At 33.9% G+C, this 20791-nt stretch overlaps 4 protein-coding genes across 4 annotated transcripts; 2 read left to right on the forward strand and 2 right to left on the reverse strand.

Moving 5' to 3' along the window:
• Positions 1-22: 22 nt before the first annotated feature.
• LOC129794355 (uncharacterized) lies at positions 23-9013 on the forward strand. The gene is made up of 16 exons (XM_055835158.1): positions 23-234; positions 324-517; positions 1721-1889; positions 1956-2339; positions 2408-2541; positions 2614-2632; positions 2723-2752; positions 2833-2970; positions 5084-5248; positions 6991-7166; positions 7228-7393; positions 7458-7856; positions 8100-8224; positions 8310-8328; positions 8409-8438; positions 8673-9013. Exons 1-16 carry the CDS (start codon positions 171-173, stop codon positions 8813-8815), a joined length of 2355 nt encoding a protein of 784 aa, XP_055691133.1. The 5' UTR covers positions 23-170; the 3' UTR covers positions 8816-9013.
• LOC129787818 (exocyst complex component 5) lies at positions 8981-12414 on the reverse strand. The gene is made up of 6 exons (XM_055823619.1): positions 12293-12414; positions 10971-12230; positions 9907-10139; positions 9488-9834; positions 9265-9425; positions 8981-9193 (listed from the first exon to the last, which is right to left on the reverse strand). The coding sequence occupies exons 1-6, from the start codon at positions 12320-12322 to the stop codon at positions 9086-9088; spliced, it is 2139 nt and encodes a 712-aa protein (XP_055679594.1). The 5' UTR covers positions 12323-12414; the 3' UTR covers positions 8981-9085.
• LOC129787832 (ras-related protein Rab-1A) lies at positions 12415-18604 on the forward strand. Its single transcript, XM_055823634.1, has 6 exons — positions 12415-12632; positions 13220-13292; positions 13395-13442; positions 13520-13567; positions 17177-17404; positions 17526-18604. The coding sequence occupies exons 1-6, from the start codon at positions 12610-12612 to the stop codon at positions 17724-17726; spliced, it is 621 nt and encodes a 206-aa protein (XP_055679609.1). The 5' UTR covers positions 12415-12609; the 3' UTR covers positions 17727-18604.
• LOC129787831 (uncharacterized) lies at positions 18605-20020 on the reverse strand. The gene has a single exon (XM_055823633.1). It carries the CDS (start codon positions 19971-19973, stop codon positions 19101-19103), a length of 873 nt encoding a protein of 290 aa, XP_055679608.1. The 5' UTR covers positions 19974-20020; the 3' UTR covers positions 18605-19100.
• Positions 20021-20791: the final 771 nt, after the last annotated feature.

Below are 20791 nucleotides of genomic sequence, written 5' to 3' on the forward strand. Positions count from 1 at the left end.
GTCAACAAGGCAGCAACAGGTTTATAAAATAAAATTTTAAACAGTCGTCCCAGAGCATTCCACAAGTGCTCATCGTTTTACAGTTTCCTTGTGAATCCACACCAAAAGATAAGTTCTTTGGGGGATTTTCTTTTGGCAGCAAAAGTTTACATATAAAGAAATTCTGAGAAATGAGTCTTCAAGTGAAACATCTCTGTGTTCTAATCATTCTGTGGATAAGTTTAATTAACGCAGGTAAGCTAATAATCTTATCTTAACAGTATCGAATTTAGAAGAGATTCATCTTCAATTTAAAAATAAAATCTCGTTCAATCATTGTGTAGATGATGATCCAGCAACAACCGCAGCACCTGTTACACCTGGAATATGCATAACACCCGAAGGACAAGCAGGAGTTTGTGTAGACATTAAAGAATGCGCCCATCTCTTAAATATCCTTACTAAGACACCCTTATCAGACGAGGACACGAAATATCTTCAAGAGAGACAATGTGGATTTGTCAATGGAACTGCTACTGTAAGAATTTACTAAATCTTCTCATTTAGCTTTCAAGCGGCGAAATAAGCCTGTAATTCTTGGCCTTGACCGCAATATCATTCTAGGTCTGTTGCGATGTTGAAGAAAAGAGTCCCTAATCCTGACTTAGTTGATCTGACTTCATCAAATTAGACGCACAATCAAGCAGAAGACAATGGGACTGTGTAGGATTAATAACTATCTTTCAGAGAACACTACGAAGCCAATGACTATCCAGATGTTTACACAAGACTACCTATGTTCGTCTACTGGATCTCCAACATCGTCAGAGCATAAATTCATTGCATATTGTACCCTAAAATCCCTACAAAATGAATCTCGCAACTATGATTTTTTATTGCCCAATTAAAGCATTTTAAAATGTAAAATATTTTTTAATTTATTTTAAAATTAAGTAATTAAAAATAAACTTTTTATCTCTGGATATTTTATTCTATTATTAAAATGTAAAAAAAAACATCTTATACCCATGTATTATCGGTGTATTGTCACCCTGTAAATTAATATTTATACAATATCAAGTTTTTGTTGATGGTGTATATAATTACATATATTTTTCTTGTAGATGATATGTACTAAAAAATCTATCGTATTATATACCTACTGCCTGATGGTCAACCAGCAACTGGTTTTCATATTAAAATTTAAACAGTCGTCCTGGAGCATTCAGCAAGAGCTCATCATTTTATAGTTTCCTTCTGACAAAGTTTCATGTTCTTGAGATCTTTTCTTTTGAAACAGAATCCCGTTTTAAAATTCCCGAAGAAATGAATTTTCGTGTTAAATATCTTTGTGTTCTAATCATCCTTTGGATAAGTTTAGTTAACGCAGGTAAAGTCTTTAATTTAGTCTTAACATTAAATTACCAAACAACTTGAGCATCGGATCTAGAATTTTTCTTTTTCAAAAAATCCTTTAATTGTGTAGATGATGATTCAGTAACACCCGTAACACCTGGAATATGTATAACACCTGAAGGACAAGCAGGAGTTTGTGTGGACATTAAAGAATGCAAACATTTGTATAATATCCTTGCAAAGAAGAGACCTTTAACGGATGATGATAAGAAGTATCTTCAGGAGAGACAGTGCGGATTTGTCAATGGAACTGCGACTGTAAGAACTTATTAGCCAAGCGAAACAAGCCTGTAATTCTTGGCCTTTACCGGTATATTTTTAATAGGTCTGTTGCGATGTTGAGGAGAAGAGGGAAAAGAGATCAGTCAACAGTCTCCTACCTAATCCTTACGAAGGAAAATGCGGTGCACAAACAACTTTCAACCGACTAATTGGTGGAGAATTCGCAAAAATTGATGAATATACCTGGATGACTCGCCTCAAATACAAGTCACGTATGTAGATAACACATAGTACAGACAAAGAGCAAGCAAAGACAACGGAAAAAAATATTTTTTCAGCTGAAAAGGAACCTAGATTCCTCTGCGGAGGATCTCTAATTAACGATCGATACGTCTTGACTGTTGCGCATTGCGTTCGGGCTGGTAGGGATTGGGAACTGTATCAAGTTCGTATAGGAGAGTACAACACATCTACTGATCCCGATTGTGAGGAAGATGACTGTGCTCCAGCTGTAAAGGACATTGCAATTGAGGAGCAGATTATTCATCCAAATTACAATTTAAAAACAAGGACAGGCGATATTGCCCTGCTTCGACTTGAAGAAGCCGTTCAGTTCAATGACTTTGTTCAACCCATCTGCCTCCCAATTGCTGATAACCTTAAGATCAGTTCCTTTGACGGAAAAACTCTACACGTGACCGGATGGGGAACTGCAGGAGGAGGTAAGCAAAGAACTTAAGCAATTTGATTTTAGACTATAGAACGATCCTATTTTCTACGTTGTATATAGCCTTAGGAGCTGCCCCTACCGAAGTTAAGCAAAATGTACGAGTACAAGCAATTAGCCTTGAAAGGTGTAATGAAATTTACAAACCCTATAAGGTAGTTTTAGGACAGGAACATCTGTGTGCACATGAAAAAAATGTAAGTTTTTGCTTTTTATCTATCCTAATATTTATATAAAACATAAAATATTTACTTTTTCTTAATATACAGCCCAGTGAAAATTGTAAGGGTAAGTTAACTGATTTAGGATTTATTTTTAAAGAAATTAAAACTTTTGACAACTTCATTTTATTTCCTTTTATGCAAATTCAATTTCTAGGTGATTCTGGTGGTCCTCTGATGATTCAAAGTAAGTTTATTTTGATCGAGAAGAATTGAAAGAAGTTATCTGATGGACTAACTAACTTTTTAAAATACTTTTTATAATAGATGCAAAATCAGGCAGAGGACAGTGGTACTGTGTGGGATTACTATCTTTCGGGGCTCGTTGTGGAGCACAGGATTATCCTGAAGTTTACACAAGAGTATCTGAGTACGTCGACTGGATTTCCCAGACAGTCAGAGCATAAATTCATTGGATATTTTTCGCTAAAATTCCTAAAAAATGAATCTCTGTTAAATATATTTCTATAACCCGAATAAAGCATTTTAAAATGAAAATCTATTTATAAATTATTATTAAAACAAAAGAATTTTCCTTTTAATTTATTAAACGTAGTATTTTCTAGATAACAAAAGGAATTTATAGAGGTAGACTTTGTAGGTCAAATTTTCCGCCACATTCTCTGGAAAGTCTTGTTATCATAACGAACAGTAGACGTACAAAATATTCCGCAAAATAATTTGCAAATAAATCAAATTGAATTTTCTTTATGCAATAAAATAGTTTCTAAATCACAAAAATGACATTCAAAAATGCATTGAACGTGACACATTTTATCAGTTTCATATTGAATTTACGATTTTTCCTCAACTGTTATCATGAGAAATGTTTTATTATGTATTTCTAACAAATAAAATAATAAAAGAACAAAATGAACAAATACAAAGTTAGTTCAGCTATAAAGATTTAAATAAATTGTCTATCTTGAGCGAAAATTTTAATTGCTTCCCATGGGATTTTAAGAGGGTGCTACAAAAAAAAACCAAATTAGAGTTTAACCTAAAGTTTTTGTTAAGATTTTAGTATGACTTGTCCGGTGGTTCTAGGTCATAAAGTTTTTTTTTGGTAAGCCCGTCAAATGAATAAGAAAAAATGGAAAGAAAAACCAACACGAGATTGTTTTTCAACGTTTTAATTCGTAAGAGCAAACATTTTTATTTTAATATCAAGGAAACGTCTTAAATTGAAAATAACAAGAAAAAATCAAAATAAATGTTAAGAAAAAATTAGCTTATGAAGGATTAAGTTAATCAATAAGATCAATTCATGGAAACATTACAAAATTAAAAGAAAAATTATTTCTCATAAACAAATAAAATTCTACTGGTTTTCTTTATTTACTTAACCCATTAGATACCAGTGTTTGGGTTTTCTAACCAAAAACTTTATTATTTTTAATGAATTATTCTAAGAATTAATTTTTGATCTAATTCAATCGGTAAGAAATGTTTTATTTGAAAAAAAAATCGGGAAATAAATCACAAAAAGTTTCAAAACATATAAAAGGTTTGCCAGAATTCTTTCCAGGATATCCGTTGAAAGAAGGTTTTATCCGAAAGATGAATTGTGAAGAATTTTTAACGTTTTTAAAGTATTTTTTTTTATAAGGAAATCTTTTAGGTATGCTTTTGAACGTTTTAAAGTTTGACAGAATCGTCCTTTTTCAGGACATTCCTTACACGTTTATTGTAGGTTTTATCATTGAGTAATTCAAGAACAACAGGCTCAGAGAATTATTCAAGAAAGCTCCACAACTTAAGCAAACCATGATAGCCAATGAAAGCCCTATGTCCGATTATTTTTAGCCAATCACAGGTCTTCTTTCGAGCATAAATTCTTCTTCTTATTTATTTATATTTCAATATCAATATTTATTCGAATCAAATTATGGAAACTAATGGGTTAAATGCCGATTAAAGTAATATCATGAGTATGATTTAGTAACTAGTAAGTTAATCTAATGTCATGTAATTCTATCTTTATATAGGTAATAAAGTTATTACATTGAATTGATTATCATTACCGCATATATTTATCTTTTAGTATTTCTTCTTATTCATTTTCATATAAACAAGTAGATTGGAAAAGCCACACGGAAAGTATATAAATAAAAAGAATAAAAGATTGAACTACGAGTTTTCCCACAGATCAGAATTCCCAGAAAGCTTCATCATCTTATATACTTTATCAGCTATGAACTCTGCGAATGAGAAGATCATGGATCCCTGATTAAAGCGCGCGTGTGTTTAGCCTTTAGAGAGTAAATATCAAATATTTAATTTCAATGATCTTCAATGTATTGTCACCCTGTGAATTAGTATACAATCTCAAGTTTTTGTTGGTTGTATATACCTATATATTTTTCTTGTAGGTACTATAAAATCTATCGCATTATATACTGTCTGGTGGTCAACCAGCAACTGGTTTATATATTAAAGTTTAAACAGTCCTCCCGGAGCATTCAACAAGTGCTCATCGTTTTGCTCTTTTCTCGTGCGTTTTTGGTAAAATAAAAATTTACCGGAGAGACCTTCTTTATGGTTTTTCCCCTCTTTTTTTTTTTGAAAAATAAAAGTATAAATATAAATATTATTCTGTGTGTGCCAAAAGATCCCAAAATGAGTGTCCAAATAAAATACCTCTGTGGTCTCATTATTTTGTGGATGAGTGTCGTTAAAGCAGGTAAAGGTCAAGTGCAAAAGTCACGGGGAAGAAGATAATTTCTTCTTCAGATTGAGAGGAAATCGAGGGAATTTTCTTAGAGGAAAAAAAGTTATTTAAACTTTAAAATAAAAGAGAAAATTTCTACTAAATTAGCGGCTAAACAGCGGGCTATGCGTCACCAGTTGCTTAACGACTTTTCGGGGGATTTTCATTGCAAACCCCCACAACCCATGGCTAAATACCTATACTATGGTAGATGGCATAATCATATCTCTCTCTTTTTTTTCTACTTCTTCATTTTTATTTTAAATCACGTTTCAATATAATAATATGTAAGATATCCCCCCATTATATGCTCGTGGTCTGGCAAAATTTACTTGCTAAACCAGCTACACGACAATATGTACACACAACTCCTTCTCTTCATGTGTTTAAGACAACGATCTGGGAAATACATCCATTAACACACAGAGAGTAGAGTTTTTCAATGCCAAAAAATCTTTCCAGCAACGACATACACACAACTTTTTTTTTTTAGTCATTCCTCTTCATTGTAACAAATAAATAAAACAAATTATCACTCGGGCACGATTTTTAGGAATTCTTCTTCACGACAATGCGAAGAAATGCCCATTTTTATTCTTCTAAAAAAAAAAAACGTTTTTAAATGCAAAGTTTGATTAGTTCTGCTTAAAGGGAAAAAAATCTTTCTTGTCTGGTTCAGCCTTTTCAGAAAAATCATTGAGTTTGCTGACCTGAACTCTTTGGGACTTTTTTCTTATCTTTAAAAATAAATTCTTAAGAAAGTGAAGAATATTCTGCGAAACCAATTGCTGGATTTTTTTTGTTCTTCTTTCAATGATTGCATTTTATTCAATGGAAGTTTAAAGAACAAAAGACTTGGACTTGTTTTGACTGCAAGTTCTGCAATTTTTTATCGCAAAGAACTCCATGAACAAGTACAACATTATTTTTGAAGGAAAACAATTTAGATAAAAGAAATATTACAAGTTGGTATACTTTTCGTGTTTTCCTCAATAATTTAAATATTCCTTTTGATAACCTTTAAGGAAAAATTCGAAAACAGCTTTGAAGCTTTCAAAAATTGACGAAGTTTTCAATGAATTCACGAAGGAGACCATTCATTTTGATGCTTTTCTAAAATATTCTTTTCAAATATTTAAAATTTTTTAATCATAAAGAAGTCTATTCATGTTTATTCGTCTTCAGTTGTAGCTTTTTGATGAGCTTTAAATCACAAAATCGTTTAAGAAGACAAAGTCTATTCATGTTTATTCGTCTTCAGTTGTAGCTTTTTGATGAGCTTTAAATCACAAAATCGTTTAAGAAGACAAAGACTTTATTCGTTTTTTTTAATGAAAAATTTTATAAGGATTTTCGAATAATATTGCAAAGGAGACTATTAATTTTTCAACTATTTCAAATAACTAAAAACTATTTAAGATAAGTCAAATATACTTTTAATTTTTCTCTCTTATAGTTAAAAAAAATTCAAAATGAAGAAAAATAAGCAGAAGCCACGCCCCTATTATCTTACTTTTCCTTTTCAGCTATGAAGCATATGCTTCAGTGTTCTAGCAGATAGTTTATTGTAAAAACAACAAATCAAATCAATCAAAGCACTGAAACGTTCACCCATCGCAAAACAATAAGATACCTATGAGTTTTAACATTATTTTTACAAATTTTTCTGATAAAAAAAAACTAATAAACATAAAAAAAAATTCTTTTTCATACAGATTATTCCGAAGTTTTTGGATACTGCGAACTACCTGAGGGTGGACAAGGAACATGCGTTAAATTGCACGAATGCAAGGCTTTGTACGATATTCTTGCCAACAAACGACCCCTAACTGAATCGGACAAGCAGTACTTGCGGGAGAGGCAGTGTGGTTACTTCGATCCAACAGTTGCTGTAACATTCCATCTTAACCGACTTTCTGAACGAAATTCAGTTAATTCTTTTTCTCTTGCAGGTTTGCTGTGCCGTGGAAATTAGCAGCAATTCAAACTTCAACAACAACCTCCTGCCGGATCCGGAGCAAGGAATGTGCGGTATTGATACGTCCAACAGAATTTACGGCGGAGAGATAACGAAAATTGATGAATACCCATGGATGACATTGCTGAGATACAAGAAACGTAAGAAAATTGACTCCTATTACATTTTTAAGTAGCAGAAAAGCTAAAAGATTGAAATTTTCAGCTGGAAATCGCTTTGGATTCCACTGTGGTGGTGTTCTGATCAACAACAGGTACGTCATGACGGCCTCGCATTGCGTCAATGGCCGTGATATTCCCGTGGACTGGACTCTGTATCAGTGTCGTCTTGGCGAACACGATACAACGAAAGATCCCGATTGCGAAGAGGACGACTGCGCACCAACACCAAAAGACATTTTAATCGCTGAAAGGATCCCACATCCCAACTACAATCCAACCTCGAGGAATCAGAGGAATGACATTGCCCTACTCAGACTATCCACAACTGTGCAGTTTAATGACTTCATCAAGCCCGTTTGTCTACCATCAGCTGCACACCTGCGAACAAGTACCTTTGTTGGACAATCCATGGATGTTGCTGGATGGGGAAAAACTGAGAGTGGTACGTACAACTTTCAAGCTCTCTGATCTAATCATCTGCTTTAAACTTTTTCGGATCTGATCATCTCCTAACCTTTCTTTGATTTAATATTCTCCTAAGCTTCTAACCTAATCATCTCCTAGGCTTCGTTCGATCTAATCGTCTTCTAACTTTTTTCTGATCTAACATCTTCTATAACCTTTATCTGACCTACACATCTCCTAAGCTTCTTCCGATCAAATCTCCTTTCTTTCCTCTTTACAGTAAGTGCCAGTAATGTAAAACTAAAGGTTCGCGTTAATGGAGTTAGTCAAGAGAGCTGCAATGCAATTTACAATCGACAAAATGTAATCATAGGAGAAGGACAACTCTGTGCTGGTGGTGAAAAGGTGAGTTTATGATCAATTTTTTTGGCGTCAAAAATGGCGTTGTAACGGATAAAATTCAAATAATAACGATTCATATATTTTTCAGGGTCGTGATTCTTGCAGAGGTAATTTGTTGACCTTTTTTCCTTCTTTTTGTTTATTAAAAATTGCTAAATATTTTGTTTTTGTTAAAACATAATTTTAGGTGACTCTGGTGGTCCTCTTGTTGCACTGGGTAAGTTTTCATAAAAGTTTATTCAATACAGTCTTGAATTTCTTTACGATGAATTTCAAAAATGAATTTTAAGTCTATTGACAGAGTCTTCTTGACAGAACCTTTCTGACATAAAATTTGACAAATTAAAATTTTAACTTTCAAACCTCTACTGTCAAAAATCTGACAGATCTTCATAAAATTCAATTTTTGACAGAATTTTTAAAATGTTTTTTGTTTCTTTGTAATTTTCAGATAACAAATCAGGCCGACCATACTGGTACTGTGTAGGTCTTGTATCATTTGGACCCTCACCCTGTGGTCTTGAAGGTTGGCCAGGTGTCTACACGCGTGTCTCTGAATACATTGACTGGATCTCTCAAACCGTTAGAGCATAAATTCTAATGTGATTTTATCTACAAAAAAATGGATCTTTGTACTGCTGTTTTTTTTATTATTATAAATAATTCAGACTATAGGCATTTTTTTAAATGTAAAAAAAAAGAATTTTTATATAGCAGTTCTACCAACTTTTTACTTCCAATGAAAAGAAAAACTAAAAATTCTCAATAAAGTGAATTATATTTTATGAAAAATTAAACATCTTTCTTTTACAGTTCTAGTTAAACAAAATGGAATAACTTACCGGGATGAGATTTTTTTACAATTTAAATTCTATGATCATTTATTCCTTTGAGAGAGTTGGATATTTTTATGGTCTTGTAGTCACTTCGCAACTGGATGAAATTCATCACGACTGATTTATCCAGAGAGTTCTGCAGACAGATTTAAAAAATTAAAGATCTTCAAACTTCCTTTGAGGAAAAGCAGTGTTAAAGGATCTTACCAGAGTTTCTCCTCCACAAACTTCTTGGAGATTTTCGTGCTTTACAAGCAAAAGATTGCACAGAGCATGTAGAACATCAAAGAGTTGTGTCACAAGTGGGCTCTTGAGCTCCCTCACGCACTTTCTGTACTCATTTACATCGCAAATTGCACACATTGCACCTAAAAAGGATTAATCTGGTAAAGTTTTTGACTCCCTGGAATGGTTCAGGCACCAAATTCACCTGCAGTGTTGAACTGAAATTGCTGAAGATGATCAAAGATCACTCGATGCAGCCTCACACCCATCTCCGTCATGATTGACGTGAGATTCTCCCCATCAATGCAGCACTGAATCTGCTGAATTGCCGGCATTAGTTGCTGCACAACATGCAAGCATGCTGGCGATGCAACTGTATCAATATCCGTATCGGGTTTAAAGTCTGACTTTCGCTGCTCATTCTGCAGGTAAACCTTCACCCATCCAACCAAGGCATTGATTGATCTGTCCAAGCCCGAATCAAGTTTACTTTCAATCTGATCCAGCATAATCCGCTTCTTTTCAATGCAATCAATATATCGCGGCGTTGATCTACGGAGATTTGCATTTTAATCATTTCAATGGGAATCCCCCCAAAAAACCTGCTTCGAAAAAAAAACTTACAAAACACACGGAAGAATACTTGCGCTGTATGTTTTCTCCAAGAGATGCACAACAGTGTTGCTCTTTTGGACACAATCGAAGAAGTAAATTTGTGGATGAGTCTTGCTCTCGGCAAGTGGAATGGCATGGAGGCCAAGCTCAAGGGCATAATCAACATGTTCGTGCATTAGGTAGCGCAGAAGAATATCCGCCAGACGAATTGCATTCGATGGCAGTTCAGTTTTCTTTGATAACTGCAACGGAGATTTTATTTAAGTCTATTCTATGCTGGTACTGAAAATTGGCTTAATATTGAATCAATGATGATCAAATATTGATCAATCTGATTGATGAGCAATAATTCCTCAATTATTGACCAATTATTGATCAATCATTAAAAAAAATCAGTGCTTTGCGTGGAAATTTATTGAGAAAAAATTGAATTAAAATTTGGCAATTTAAAAAAAAAGTTTGTGTGGAAAATTACTTAATCGTTGATCAAATATTAATTGATTCATAATTGGCTCAATGTTAATTGTATCAATATTGAATCAATGTAGGTTCACATAGATGATTAATTATTGATCAATCCGATAGATAGAAAATAATTGCTTAATAGTAGATCAATTATTGATCAATCAATTAAAATCAGTGCATGGAAACTGATTGAGAAGAAATTGATTAGAAATTGAACAACTTAGAGAGGCTTCGCAAATATTAAGCGATTGACCGCGGATTGCATGAAAATGGAGTAATTGAGCATAAACTGTTTGATTGATCAATTATGGACCATAAATTGACTGATTGATGAAAAAATTAAAGAACAACATTTGATCAATAGTTGATCAATCTTTGACCAATTAATGATTTTTTAATAATTGGCTCAAAAGAGAATCAATTTACGGAGTAATTAGATTTGACCTAAGATTCATCAATACTTGATCAATCGATTGACTCAATCAAATGATTGATTAATTATTGATCAATATTTGATCAATCTGATTGATTCAATCACAATTGACCACTTATTGACTCAATCAATTTGTTCATAAGGATAGTTTGATGAGCAAAGAAGGAAGACTCACCAGGCGGCACCTCTTGAAGGCCATTTTGGACTCTTGAAGAAGATTAATGGCCAATTCCTCCGAAAGAAATGTCTCCCCGCCATAATCCTCAATCTGGGCAATATTTATATTCGCCCTGGTGCCAATGAGCGCCTGAACATCCCGCTTTAGCTCCTGGAATCGCTCAGTTTGCTTCTTCTGATGCTTCTTCCCACGATAAAACTCTCGCAGCTCCGTTGAGCACTTTCCATCCAAAACTCTCGCTTCGGTGTCAATGTATGTGGCCAGATGCTTCGCAAAGATGTTCATTGTAAGCTTAGCCAGGAGATCATCATCACTCTCCATGGTGAATTCCGACAAATCATTCGAGAGCTTCATTGTACGTGAGTACATGTCGTACAGTGTTTTGAGGTATTTATCCTCATCCCGGCGATCCTCGAGCTTTGTCTGCGCGTACTGATTAATCTTCAGCTGATAAATGTTGAGGATGAACTTGGACATCACCTGATCAGGGCTGGCAAAGACTTTCTTTATTATTGCATAGTGATGCCGACACATGGGGAGGATTCCGCCAAAAATATCCTTCCCCCCATACGTGGAAGCCTGACTCTGCTCAATGTATGCATCCACACACTGTGAGTAACCCTTGAATTGCGACAGGATCGATGCAATGTGCTTCATCTTCTCAATATCCTCCATCTTTTGGGCATTAGCAAACTCCTCAATGAGTGCCCTCTCAATTTCATCGTACTTCCCCTCAATTTTCTTCTTTGCCTCCCCAAATTTATCCGTTGGCAAGTCTTGGGAAATCGTATAGAGCTTCTGAATGATGTCTGCAGCCTCAAATAGTTTGGTTTTGTCACTAAAGATGTCATTTATTATCCTTCCGGGAATGAGGAATTCACTCATGTGGTTGAGCAGCCTCTGTGCCTCAACTGTTCTACTTCGGGGCGTATTGACATTCTCCAGCTGCTCTCCCAGGTGTATTATCTTCCCCGCAACGGAATTTATCTTCTCATCCAACTGATGGAACCAATCAACAGACGTCTGATGCTTCTCCTGCAATTTATCCACATTGCTCCCATGAAACTTCTGCTCCTCCTTCAGGGCTTCTTCGAGCTTTTCGCATTTTCTCTGCTGCCTCTCCTGGAGGATTGTTAAATCCTTAATTGTTTGCACAAAGGTCTCATGCAGGAGATCAGGATCAAATTCATCCGGTCCCAGCTCATTACTTGTCCTCCAGGTGAGCCGTTCAATAAACTCCGCCACATCAAAGGGCTCCTAATTGGGGAATTTGTGATTTATCAAGGTGAATGTCTTGTGGATTAGTTAATTGCCATTACCTGCTCCAATTCTTCCATATGAGACATCATTTTCACTTCTTTTTATTTGCACAAAAACACACCATTCAAAAAATCAAAATATTTTGCTTTGCTACGAAGCAAAAAACAATGAGAATCAGAATCACATAAAAAGTGATTCATGGAGTGATTCAGCGAGAATCAAGTGACGTGAAAGACCCATTGCATTGTTCTTGTCAATTTTGTACAAGTTTTTCGTGATAATTTCTTCAGAAAAAACCATTCTTTGTGCTTAAAATAGTGCTGAAAAGAATCTTAAGTTATTCTATTTTATCAATAAGCATTCAGTGTTGCGAACAATGTCTGCAATGAGTCCCGAATAGTAAGTTTTTCCGCACCTTGTTTTTCCACGGCCCTCCCGTCGTCGAGGTGGCCAACATTACGTCGTCGTCTCTGTGCCACCTCCATCTCTCTCTCTTCTCTTTTCAAATCATCAAAAATTCCCAAAAATTCACTAATTTCCCACCTCCTGCCCACTCTTTGGGGCTTCCCAGTGGCATTGGGGTGACTTTTCCGGGCTCTGCATGCCCCCACCATCCTCCCGCAATGGGGGATTTTGCGTGGAAAAAGGGGCAGAAATGGGGGCTTTTTTGACAAGTAACAAAAGAGTCGTCAGCTCCTCGTTTTTCTCAACCATCATCACCACACAATACGAATAATGAAGACAGAGAGCGCAATTCGTGATACGAGACGCGCATTTGATGAGTCATACGGAAGAAAAATCACTGTGCGGGGAGACATCCACCAAAATCGCCCCTCATGCTTTCCGGAATGGAGTACAAAGAGCACACAAAATGACCCAGAAATGGGCGTTTCTCTGTGACCCCTAAATTCCGATCAAATCTCTCACTCCAGGAAGACCACAAATTGAAACCCTTTGTTTTTTTGTCTTTTAATCTCTACTTCCAGTGACTATCTGTTCAAGCTCCTCCTCATTGGTGACTCTGGTGTTGGAAAATCCTGCTTGCTCCTGCGTTTTGCGGTAAGTCAGCTTCTTCTCCCCCAAACACTTGTCCTCACGAAGCTCTGAAAAGTGAATTTAAAAAAAGAAAGAAATCTAAAATGTTTTTTTTATTCCTTTCAGGATGACACCTATACAGAGAGCTACATTAGCACCATTGGGGTAGATTTTGTAAGTCAAGAGATCCCTTTTTAAAGACACCCAAAGGACCCTACATACTAAGAATGTCCCTCTAATCCCTTTTACAGAAAATTAGAACAATTGAACTCGACGGGAAGACCATAAAACTGCAAATTGTAAGTTTATACCTGCTTTCATGCCTTTTCTTTCTTTTCTACGACAGTTTATACTCTTTAAAATAGTTAAGCAGAAGAGATGGAATTCTTAGAATTTTTTCTCTCAATAATACCTTGAGGATTAGTCACAATATTTAATAATTAAAACATTATTAATTAAATACGTGAGAACTGGGGAGAGAATAAAATTTGAAAACTTCTTTTTGATTTCAAAATAGAGCAATTCAATTTATGAATGGATTCTTATCTCAGTTCTTGGGATGTTTAAGAATTCTGCAAAGACAATACGGATTTTCAAATTATAATAAAAATAAGATAAAGTCCCAAAAAAAAAACTTCCGAGACAAAATCTTCGTTTATTTCCTCATTAAATTGCTTTTTGTGCAATTAAAATTCATTTAGATGATGTTAAGACAATTTTTTTTTAATTTCCAAAAGAAAAGATTAAAGATTGGTTAAAGGTTTTGTTTAAAAAAAAAAAGAATTTAATGATTTTGAGACACTGATTGGAGGAAAATCTGCAGTAAAGTTTTTAAAGGAAATAAGCTCAGAAAAGTTCTTTAAAGAAAACCTTTAAACAAGATCTTTTAGAAGCTGACTGAACTCAAACTTTGGTCAATTTTTTCGCTTAATAGATAAAATTTCATTTAGATCTAACAATAAAATATATTGTTTATTATAACATAAAATGACAAAGAATTGTTTAAAAAAATAAGAAGAATTACGCATTCTAGACAATCTTAAAAAAAATCTATTAAAGAAATGCCTGAAGTTAGCTCTTTTTATTTTAGTTTTTGCCTTAAAATCAATTTAAAAAAAACTGAGAAAAACATGATCTCAATCACTCTTATCTGATCCTTTATACTCCATTCTTATTTCACGTGTTTTATGAGACATTTAAGCCTGGTGAAGCTTATGGAATTTATAATTGAAAAGTAACTGACAAGGGAACCCTACAAAGAGCACAGTACTAACAAATTTTTTTTGAGGAAAATTCTTTAAAAAATAAAACAAAAGCTCGTACTAAAAGTCATAAAGCACTGAAAATTCTTTTTAGTTGCATTTTTCAATTTTTTTTCGATCAAAAACTTAATTTTTTTTAATGAGCAATAAATTTTTATCTCAATAAACTTTGAGCTAAAGGAAGTCATGCAGCCAGTATGGGCAAAGTACCTAATTGAAGGAAACGCAGAAAACAATTTTAACCTACCCAGTCTTGTAGGGCATCAAAAAAGGATAAAGAATCGCCAAAAATATTTACCATTTTCCACTGGGGTCACAATGAAAAAAGGCAATAAAGTTTTGTAAAAATTCAAAAAAATTTGCCGCCATTCGCCATTTTGTTCATTTCAATGCATGAATCATATGTTTCAATGCTTCGTCATGAGCTTGTCGATGACAGTTTGACATTTCATTTATTTTTTTTTTGGAGAAAATAAAAAAAAATTGCGTATTTTTTTAATTTAATTATCGTGGTAAATGTGTTTTACGTGTTGTTCAAAAGTGATTTTTACATTTGAATACCTGAAGGATGAATTCCCGCACAGCTTGTGACCGTCTCAGCGAGCACATCTCTCGTTACAAAACAAAGCAATCCAAAAACATTGGTCGTGGATCGTCTGGAAGATGGCTTTTTCACGAATTGAGAGATCCTCTGCGCTGGAATCCTTTGCGTTTCACACTACCACGACGGACAAGACGATGGATTGCTGGTTTTGTGATTCCCTGGATGTTGTCACGCAAAACCTTACGATGTTTCTTGGCACCACCTTTCCCAAGACCTTTTCCACGACCAATGATGTGCTCGCTGAGACGGTCACAAGCTGTGAGGGAATTCATCCTTTAGGTATTAAAATATAAAAATCACTCTTGAACAACACGTAAAACACATTTACCACGATAATTAAACTAAAAAATACGCATTTTTTTTTTATTTTCACCCAAAAAAAAATAAATGAAATGTCAAACTGTCATCGACAAGCTCATGACGAAGCATTGAAACATATGATTCATGCATTGAAATGAACAAAATGGCGAATGGCGGCTAATTTTTTTGAATTTTTACAAAACTTCATTGCGTTTTTTCTCTGTGACCCCAGTGGAAAATGGTGAATATTTTTGGCGATTCTTTATCCTTTTTTGATGCCCTACAAGACTGGGTAGGTTAAAATTGTTTTCTGCGTTTCCTTCAATTAGGTACTTTGCCCATACTGGCTGCATGACTTCCTTTCGTTTTTTTTTTTTTTTTTTTTAATATTTTGCATACCTAAGCCTAATTTGATTTTTTTAGGCAATTAAATTCAAAGGAAAATCTAGTCTTTACCGGACACACTATAATGTTCCCTAGTAAGAGCATTAAACCGTTTCATTAAAGAAATTTTTACTTATATTGGGTGGTCAAGATAAGATGAACCGTTCTTATGGGCTAAACCTAAAAAAGCGGTCCATGTTACAACCTATGCAATGTTTAGTTAGTTATAGAATGTTCGAAAAGAAACGAAAAAAAAGATATCTTTAAAAAAGATTTAAATAAGCGAAAATAAAATAACCAAAGATAAAAGAATAGGTATCTTAGGGCCATGTCTACGGTTAAAAGTTTGTTAATTTTTATCTCTCAAAGTTTTGTCTTCTAGACAATTAAAATATTTTTAATCTTTAAAGTCACCAAAAGTCTGATTAAATCACAAATTATTGTTTCAATATTTGAGGAATCTGTGCTCTCTTTCTTTGCGTACACTGCTTTTCTTATCAATTTAGCCTCAATTCCCAATTAATGTGAATTAGAAGAATTAGAGATTACGAAAGGAAAGAGAAAGAGGGAGACAAAGATCAAATTAGCTTCATTACAAAGCCATTATAAATTAGTAAAACTTATTGAGCTTTGTAATATTTTTTAAAGGACATTTTAAAAGAAATTTTAACCTTGTTTTCATTAATCTTAAGAAAATTATCTTTAGTAGCAATTTTAACGTTTATTAACTCAAACGCGTGTTGTTTGAACAACAAATCTTTCGGTGCGTCATGATTTTTTTTTCAACATTAAAAATGACGTCATCTATGCTATTCATCCAACAACCTTGCTATATGTATAATCTCATCCGTCTCCACCCATGAGTGACTCCCTCAATGTTTTGGTGATCGTTTGAAGATGAAATATTGCAATTTTTTGCATCATAAAATGTTTAAATGAAAATTCGTTGCAATTTTTGAAATTTGAATCCTTCGTTTTTTGACATTTCGATCTGAAAAAGGATTTTCTTCAGCGTTTTGAATTCTCAGAGAAAAAAAAATTGAATAAATAAACACACGATCTTTATGAAGTTTTCTTAGTGAAATTGACTATAGAGATAAAGGCAGAGGTATTTTGAATAAAAATAAATATTCTATACTCTGTTCAAATTAACTTTGCACCGGGGACAAACCCAGAAAGCGATCGGTAGTAAATGAAAACCGTTTCATTGGATTTCTCAGCCAATCAGAAAATGTCTTCTTAGTAGATTCTTCTTCTTCTTCATTTACATTTCATTCATAATTTATACCTACGAATAAATTCAATTCTAACAAATAATTAAAACTTTTGGAATAAAAGTGAATTAATAAATATTTCAGTGGGATACTGCTGGGCAGGAAAGATTCCGTACGATCACGTCGTCCTACTACCGTGGCGCTCATGGTATTATTGTTGTGTATGATTGCACAGATCAGGAATCCTTCAACAATGTGAAGCAATGGCTGGAGGAAATTGAGCGTTATGCATGCGAAAATGTCAATAAACTTCTCGTAGGCAATAAATGTGATCTCACAACAAAGAAGATCGTTGATCATACAACGGCTATGGTAAGTTTTTTTTCTCTCTTTATTTTCTTTTCTTTTATTACTAAAAGGATTAGAATTTAATGATAGAAGTATAGGGAGAAAGGATATTAATGCAATGAGGATTTAAAAAAAAATTCTTTAGGAGTATGCAAGCCAATTGGGCATTCCATTCCTTGAGACATCAGCCAAAAATGCCACAAATGTGGATCAGGCTTTTATGACAATGGCCGCGGAGATTAAGAATCGCGTTGGACCACCATCGAGTGCAACGGAAACTGCTGGGAAATCAGTGAAGATTGATCAGGGGCGTCCAATTAGCGATACCAAATCTGGCTGCTGTTGAAAGACCTACGTGCGTGCGTGCGTGCGTGCTGTTTTGTAGAAGAGGGGTGAAGGCGACGACGGCGGCGGCGGCAAGAAAATGTGCACCATCGGCATTTCGTTAATTTTTCTTTTTTAATTCCAACCATATTTTTTCTTTTTTGTTATTTCCTTTCTCACACACACACACGTTGGAAAAAAAATCAGAAAATCAGAACAGTTGAAGATGATAAACAAACAAACATTCAACAATTTAACTTGAATATAAGGAAGCAAAAAAAAATACAATTTAATATAAATAAAAAAAAATAGTGGAATGAGTATCAATTGAGGTTTAAAAGAAGAAAAGATTTTAAGATAAACTTAAAATACGAAAAAAATATATCAGAGGGGTCTCTGAGGCAAGATTATACATAAATGAAAAAAAAATAAAGAAAATATTAGAAAAAGTAAACAAGTTTGGATTAGAATGATAAAATCCAAGAACTTGCGGGGGAGATGATTAAGAGTGTTGTAATTTAAGAATGAAGAAAAGATAAAAAAAAATATTTCACACATAAGATTTCATTATATTATTTGAGCGCAAGTATTCGATGGTTGGCTGAATGCAGCAGCACTATTTTTTTCTTTTAAAAATTTATTAAATATCATTGAAGATTTTTTTAATAAAAAAGAAATAAAATGAAGTATTTGGCGAAGAAGACAAGAAGTTTTTTTCCAGGTTTTGTGGACCCACACAGACACACAGACGCTAAATCTTCTTTGATATTTAATAAAGAAAAAAAGAAAAGAGTTATAAATAAAATATAAATGAAAAAAAAAAATGACTAAGAAGTAAATAAAAAGTAAAAAATTTGTGAAGATGGATTTAGATTCAAATAAAATACACACGTAACAAAATTTGTTTTTTTATTAATTAATTTTTTTTAGCATTGGCGCACGTTCTGTTAATTTAATAAAAAAAAATATTTTTTGCAAAATAATTTTGCAAGAAAAATCCGTGACAATGCACAATGGCCAAGAGAAAATAAAACTTGAAGAAGTAAAAAAAAAACTAATTTTTCATTTTTTTTTAAAGTACATTGTATTTTATAATTTATATACATATATTATAAAAAGTAGAAAATATTTTTTCTCTTTATTCTGTATCTCAATAAAATAGAGAGAATTTTCTATGATAAGAGATCAAAAGAAAATCTATGTGTTATGTGCTAGTTAGTCTAATTTGCATCGTATACATATTTGCTTATTGCTGTTCCATCTTATTATTTTTTCTAGACTCTACATTTTAATTCTAAAAAAAGAAAAACAAGAAATTATATCTGTAGGTCCTAAAAAAGAGGAAAAACCCAAGCTAGGTCAGCTAGTTTCCAACACATTCGGTATATAAATAAATTTAATTGATTAAATCCAAATCTAACGTATCCTTGTCGTAAACATTGCTTCCTGATGGCTCCTCTGGCGTTGTCTGCATTTCGTCTTTGTCCTTTTGCAGCTGTAACCTTGTTCTAGGCTTCTCCGCTACCTTCTGCCTCTTGGGCAAACTTAAAAGGTTAATTTCCTGTGAACTAGCATTGGAATCTTGTGAATCCTTCTGGGATTTTTTTACAGGATGCTGCTCAAGTTCAATGCTCCTCATTGATGTATTCTGTGACGATGAATTGACCTTTAAACCATCCTCCAAGGATGCAATGTGGCGTTTTTTGCTATTTAGCAGCAAAACCATCTTCGACAGCATAACATTTTCCCTCTCATTACTCTTCTCGATGAATTCCTTAAATTCCTCAGAGCACTTCCCATAGATTCGCTGCAGATCCTTCAGTTCTGTTGTCTTGACCTCCAATTGCTTCCTTAACTCAATAATTACATCCATCATTGATGTACGAATATCAGCCTCTGGGACTTCCGGCAGCTTCGTCATCCGGACAGACCCGTAGAGAATCTTTACATCCTCAACATGTGTCCAGGTAAATTCATTATTCTCCTCGGAGAAGTCGTAATGGAATTTATCAGCTGCCGTAGTTAGAGCTAATTTGGTACTCCTGAAGAATTCCTCAGGCGGTACTTCCAAGTCTTGAGCCTTGCTCTCTACCTCCCAATTTGCAAGGAAGCCCGTCCATGCAATTTTCGGGGATGTCTCCTCGAAGATCAAGAGCAAATCAATTCCCGTACCCTTCCAGACACTTTTCACAAAAACTTTTTTACCATTTATCAATGAAATGCAGCAAAAATGAACATTTTTGCAATCTAATGCGATATTCTCGTCCATTCTTTTGCTTTATTATTTTGCCTTTTAAATTTTGTATAAAGTGAGGATTTATTTGGGAAGCCTCTTATATACCTTAGGGGTTTATCAGTTTGGAATTTCAAAGTCTGCTTAACTCATTGAACAGTAATGGATCTACCGGGATCTACAAGATATGGAAAATGCCCTATGAACTCTGTCTTTTAATGAGCTTAACATTTCTAGAGTTACGTGAGAATTTCTTTCGGTTTAATTTAATTCAAATCTTACTTATAGAACCAAAGATTAGATATGACCTTTTAAAAGGTCCTTAACTATAACACTTCTCTAGATTTTCAATTCTGAACTATCATTCGATAGGTCTCATCCTCAACTAAAACATTAAATTTTGGAGAAAATCGGTAAAGTATGTTTTAGATATTTTTATAATTTTTCAGAACTTCCATTTGAGCCTTATTTGATCCAAATCGGTCAAATAGACCCGGACCATTTTTTGATTCAAAATTAAAGTAACCATATTGGTTAAACGGCTTGATCGATTTTGAAGAATAAGCTTTTAATTTAAAGGTCTATAACATACCAAGGAGTGAAATTCACGGATTGAGTCTCTTTAGCCAGGTGTTTTACTGTTCTTTATATCAGGAACTAGTTTTTTACATTATGCCTAATTGTTTTAGTCTAACCTTAAGCTTTCTAAATCTACACTGAAGTTTTTTAGTTAGGACTAAGTCTTTTAGGCTAGTTTTAAGTTTTTTAGACTAGACCTTAACTTTCTTGGCTAGGCCTAAATTTCTTAAGCTATGCCTAATCAATAAATTCAGTTTAAGTCTTAAAAGCTTGGC

The sequence above is a fragment of the Lutzomyia longipalpis genome, chromosome 1 (genome assembly GCF_024334085.1).
Source record: "Lutzomyia longipalpis isolate SR_M1_2022 chromosome 1, ASM2433408v1".
NCBI lineage: Eukaryota > Metazoa > Arthropoda > Insecta > Diptera > Psychodidae > Lutzomyia > Lutzomyia longipalpis.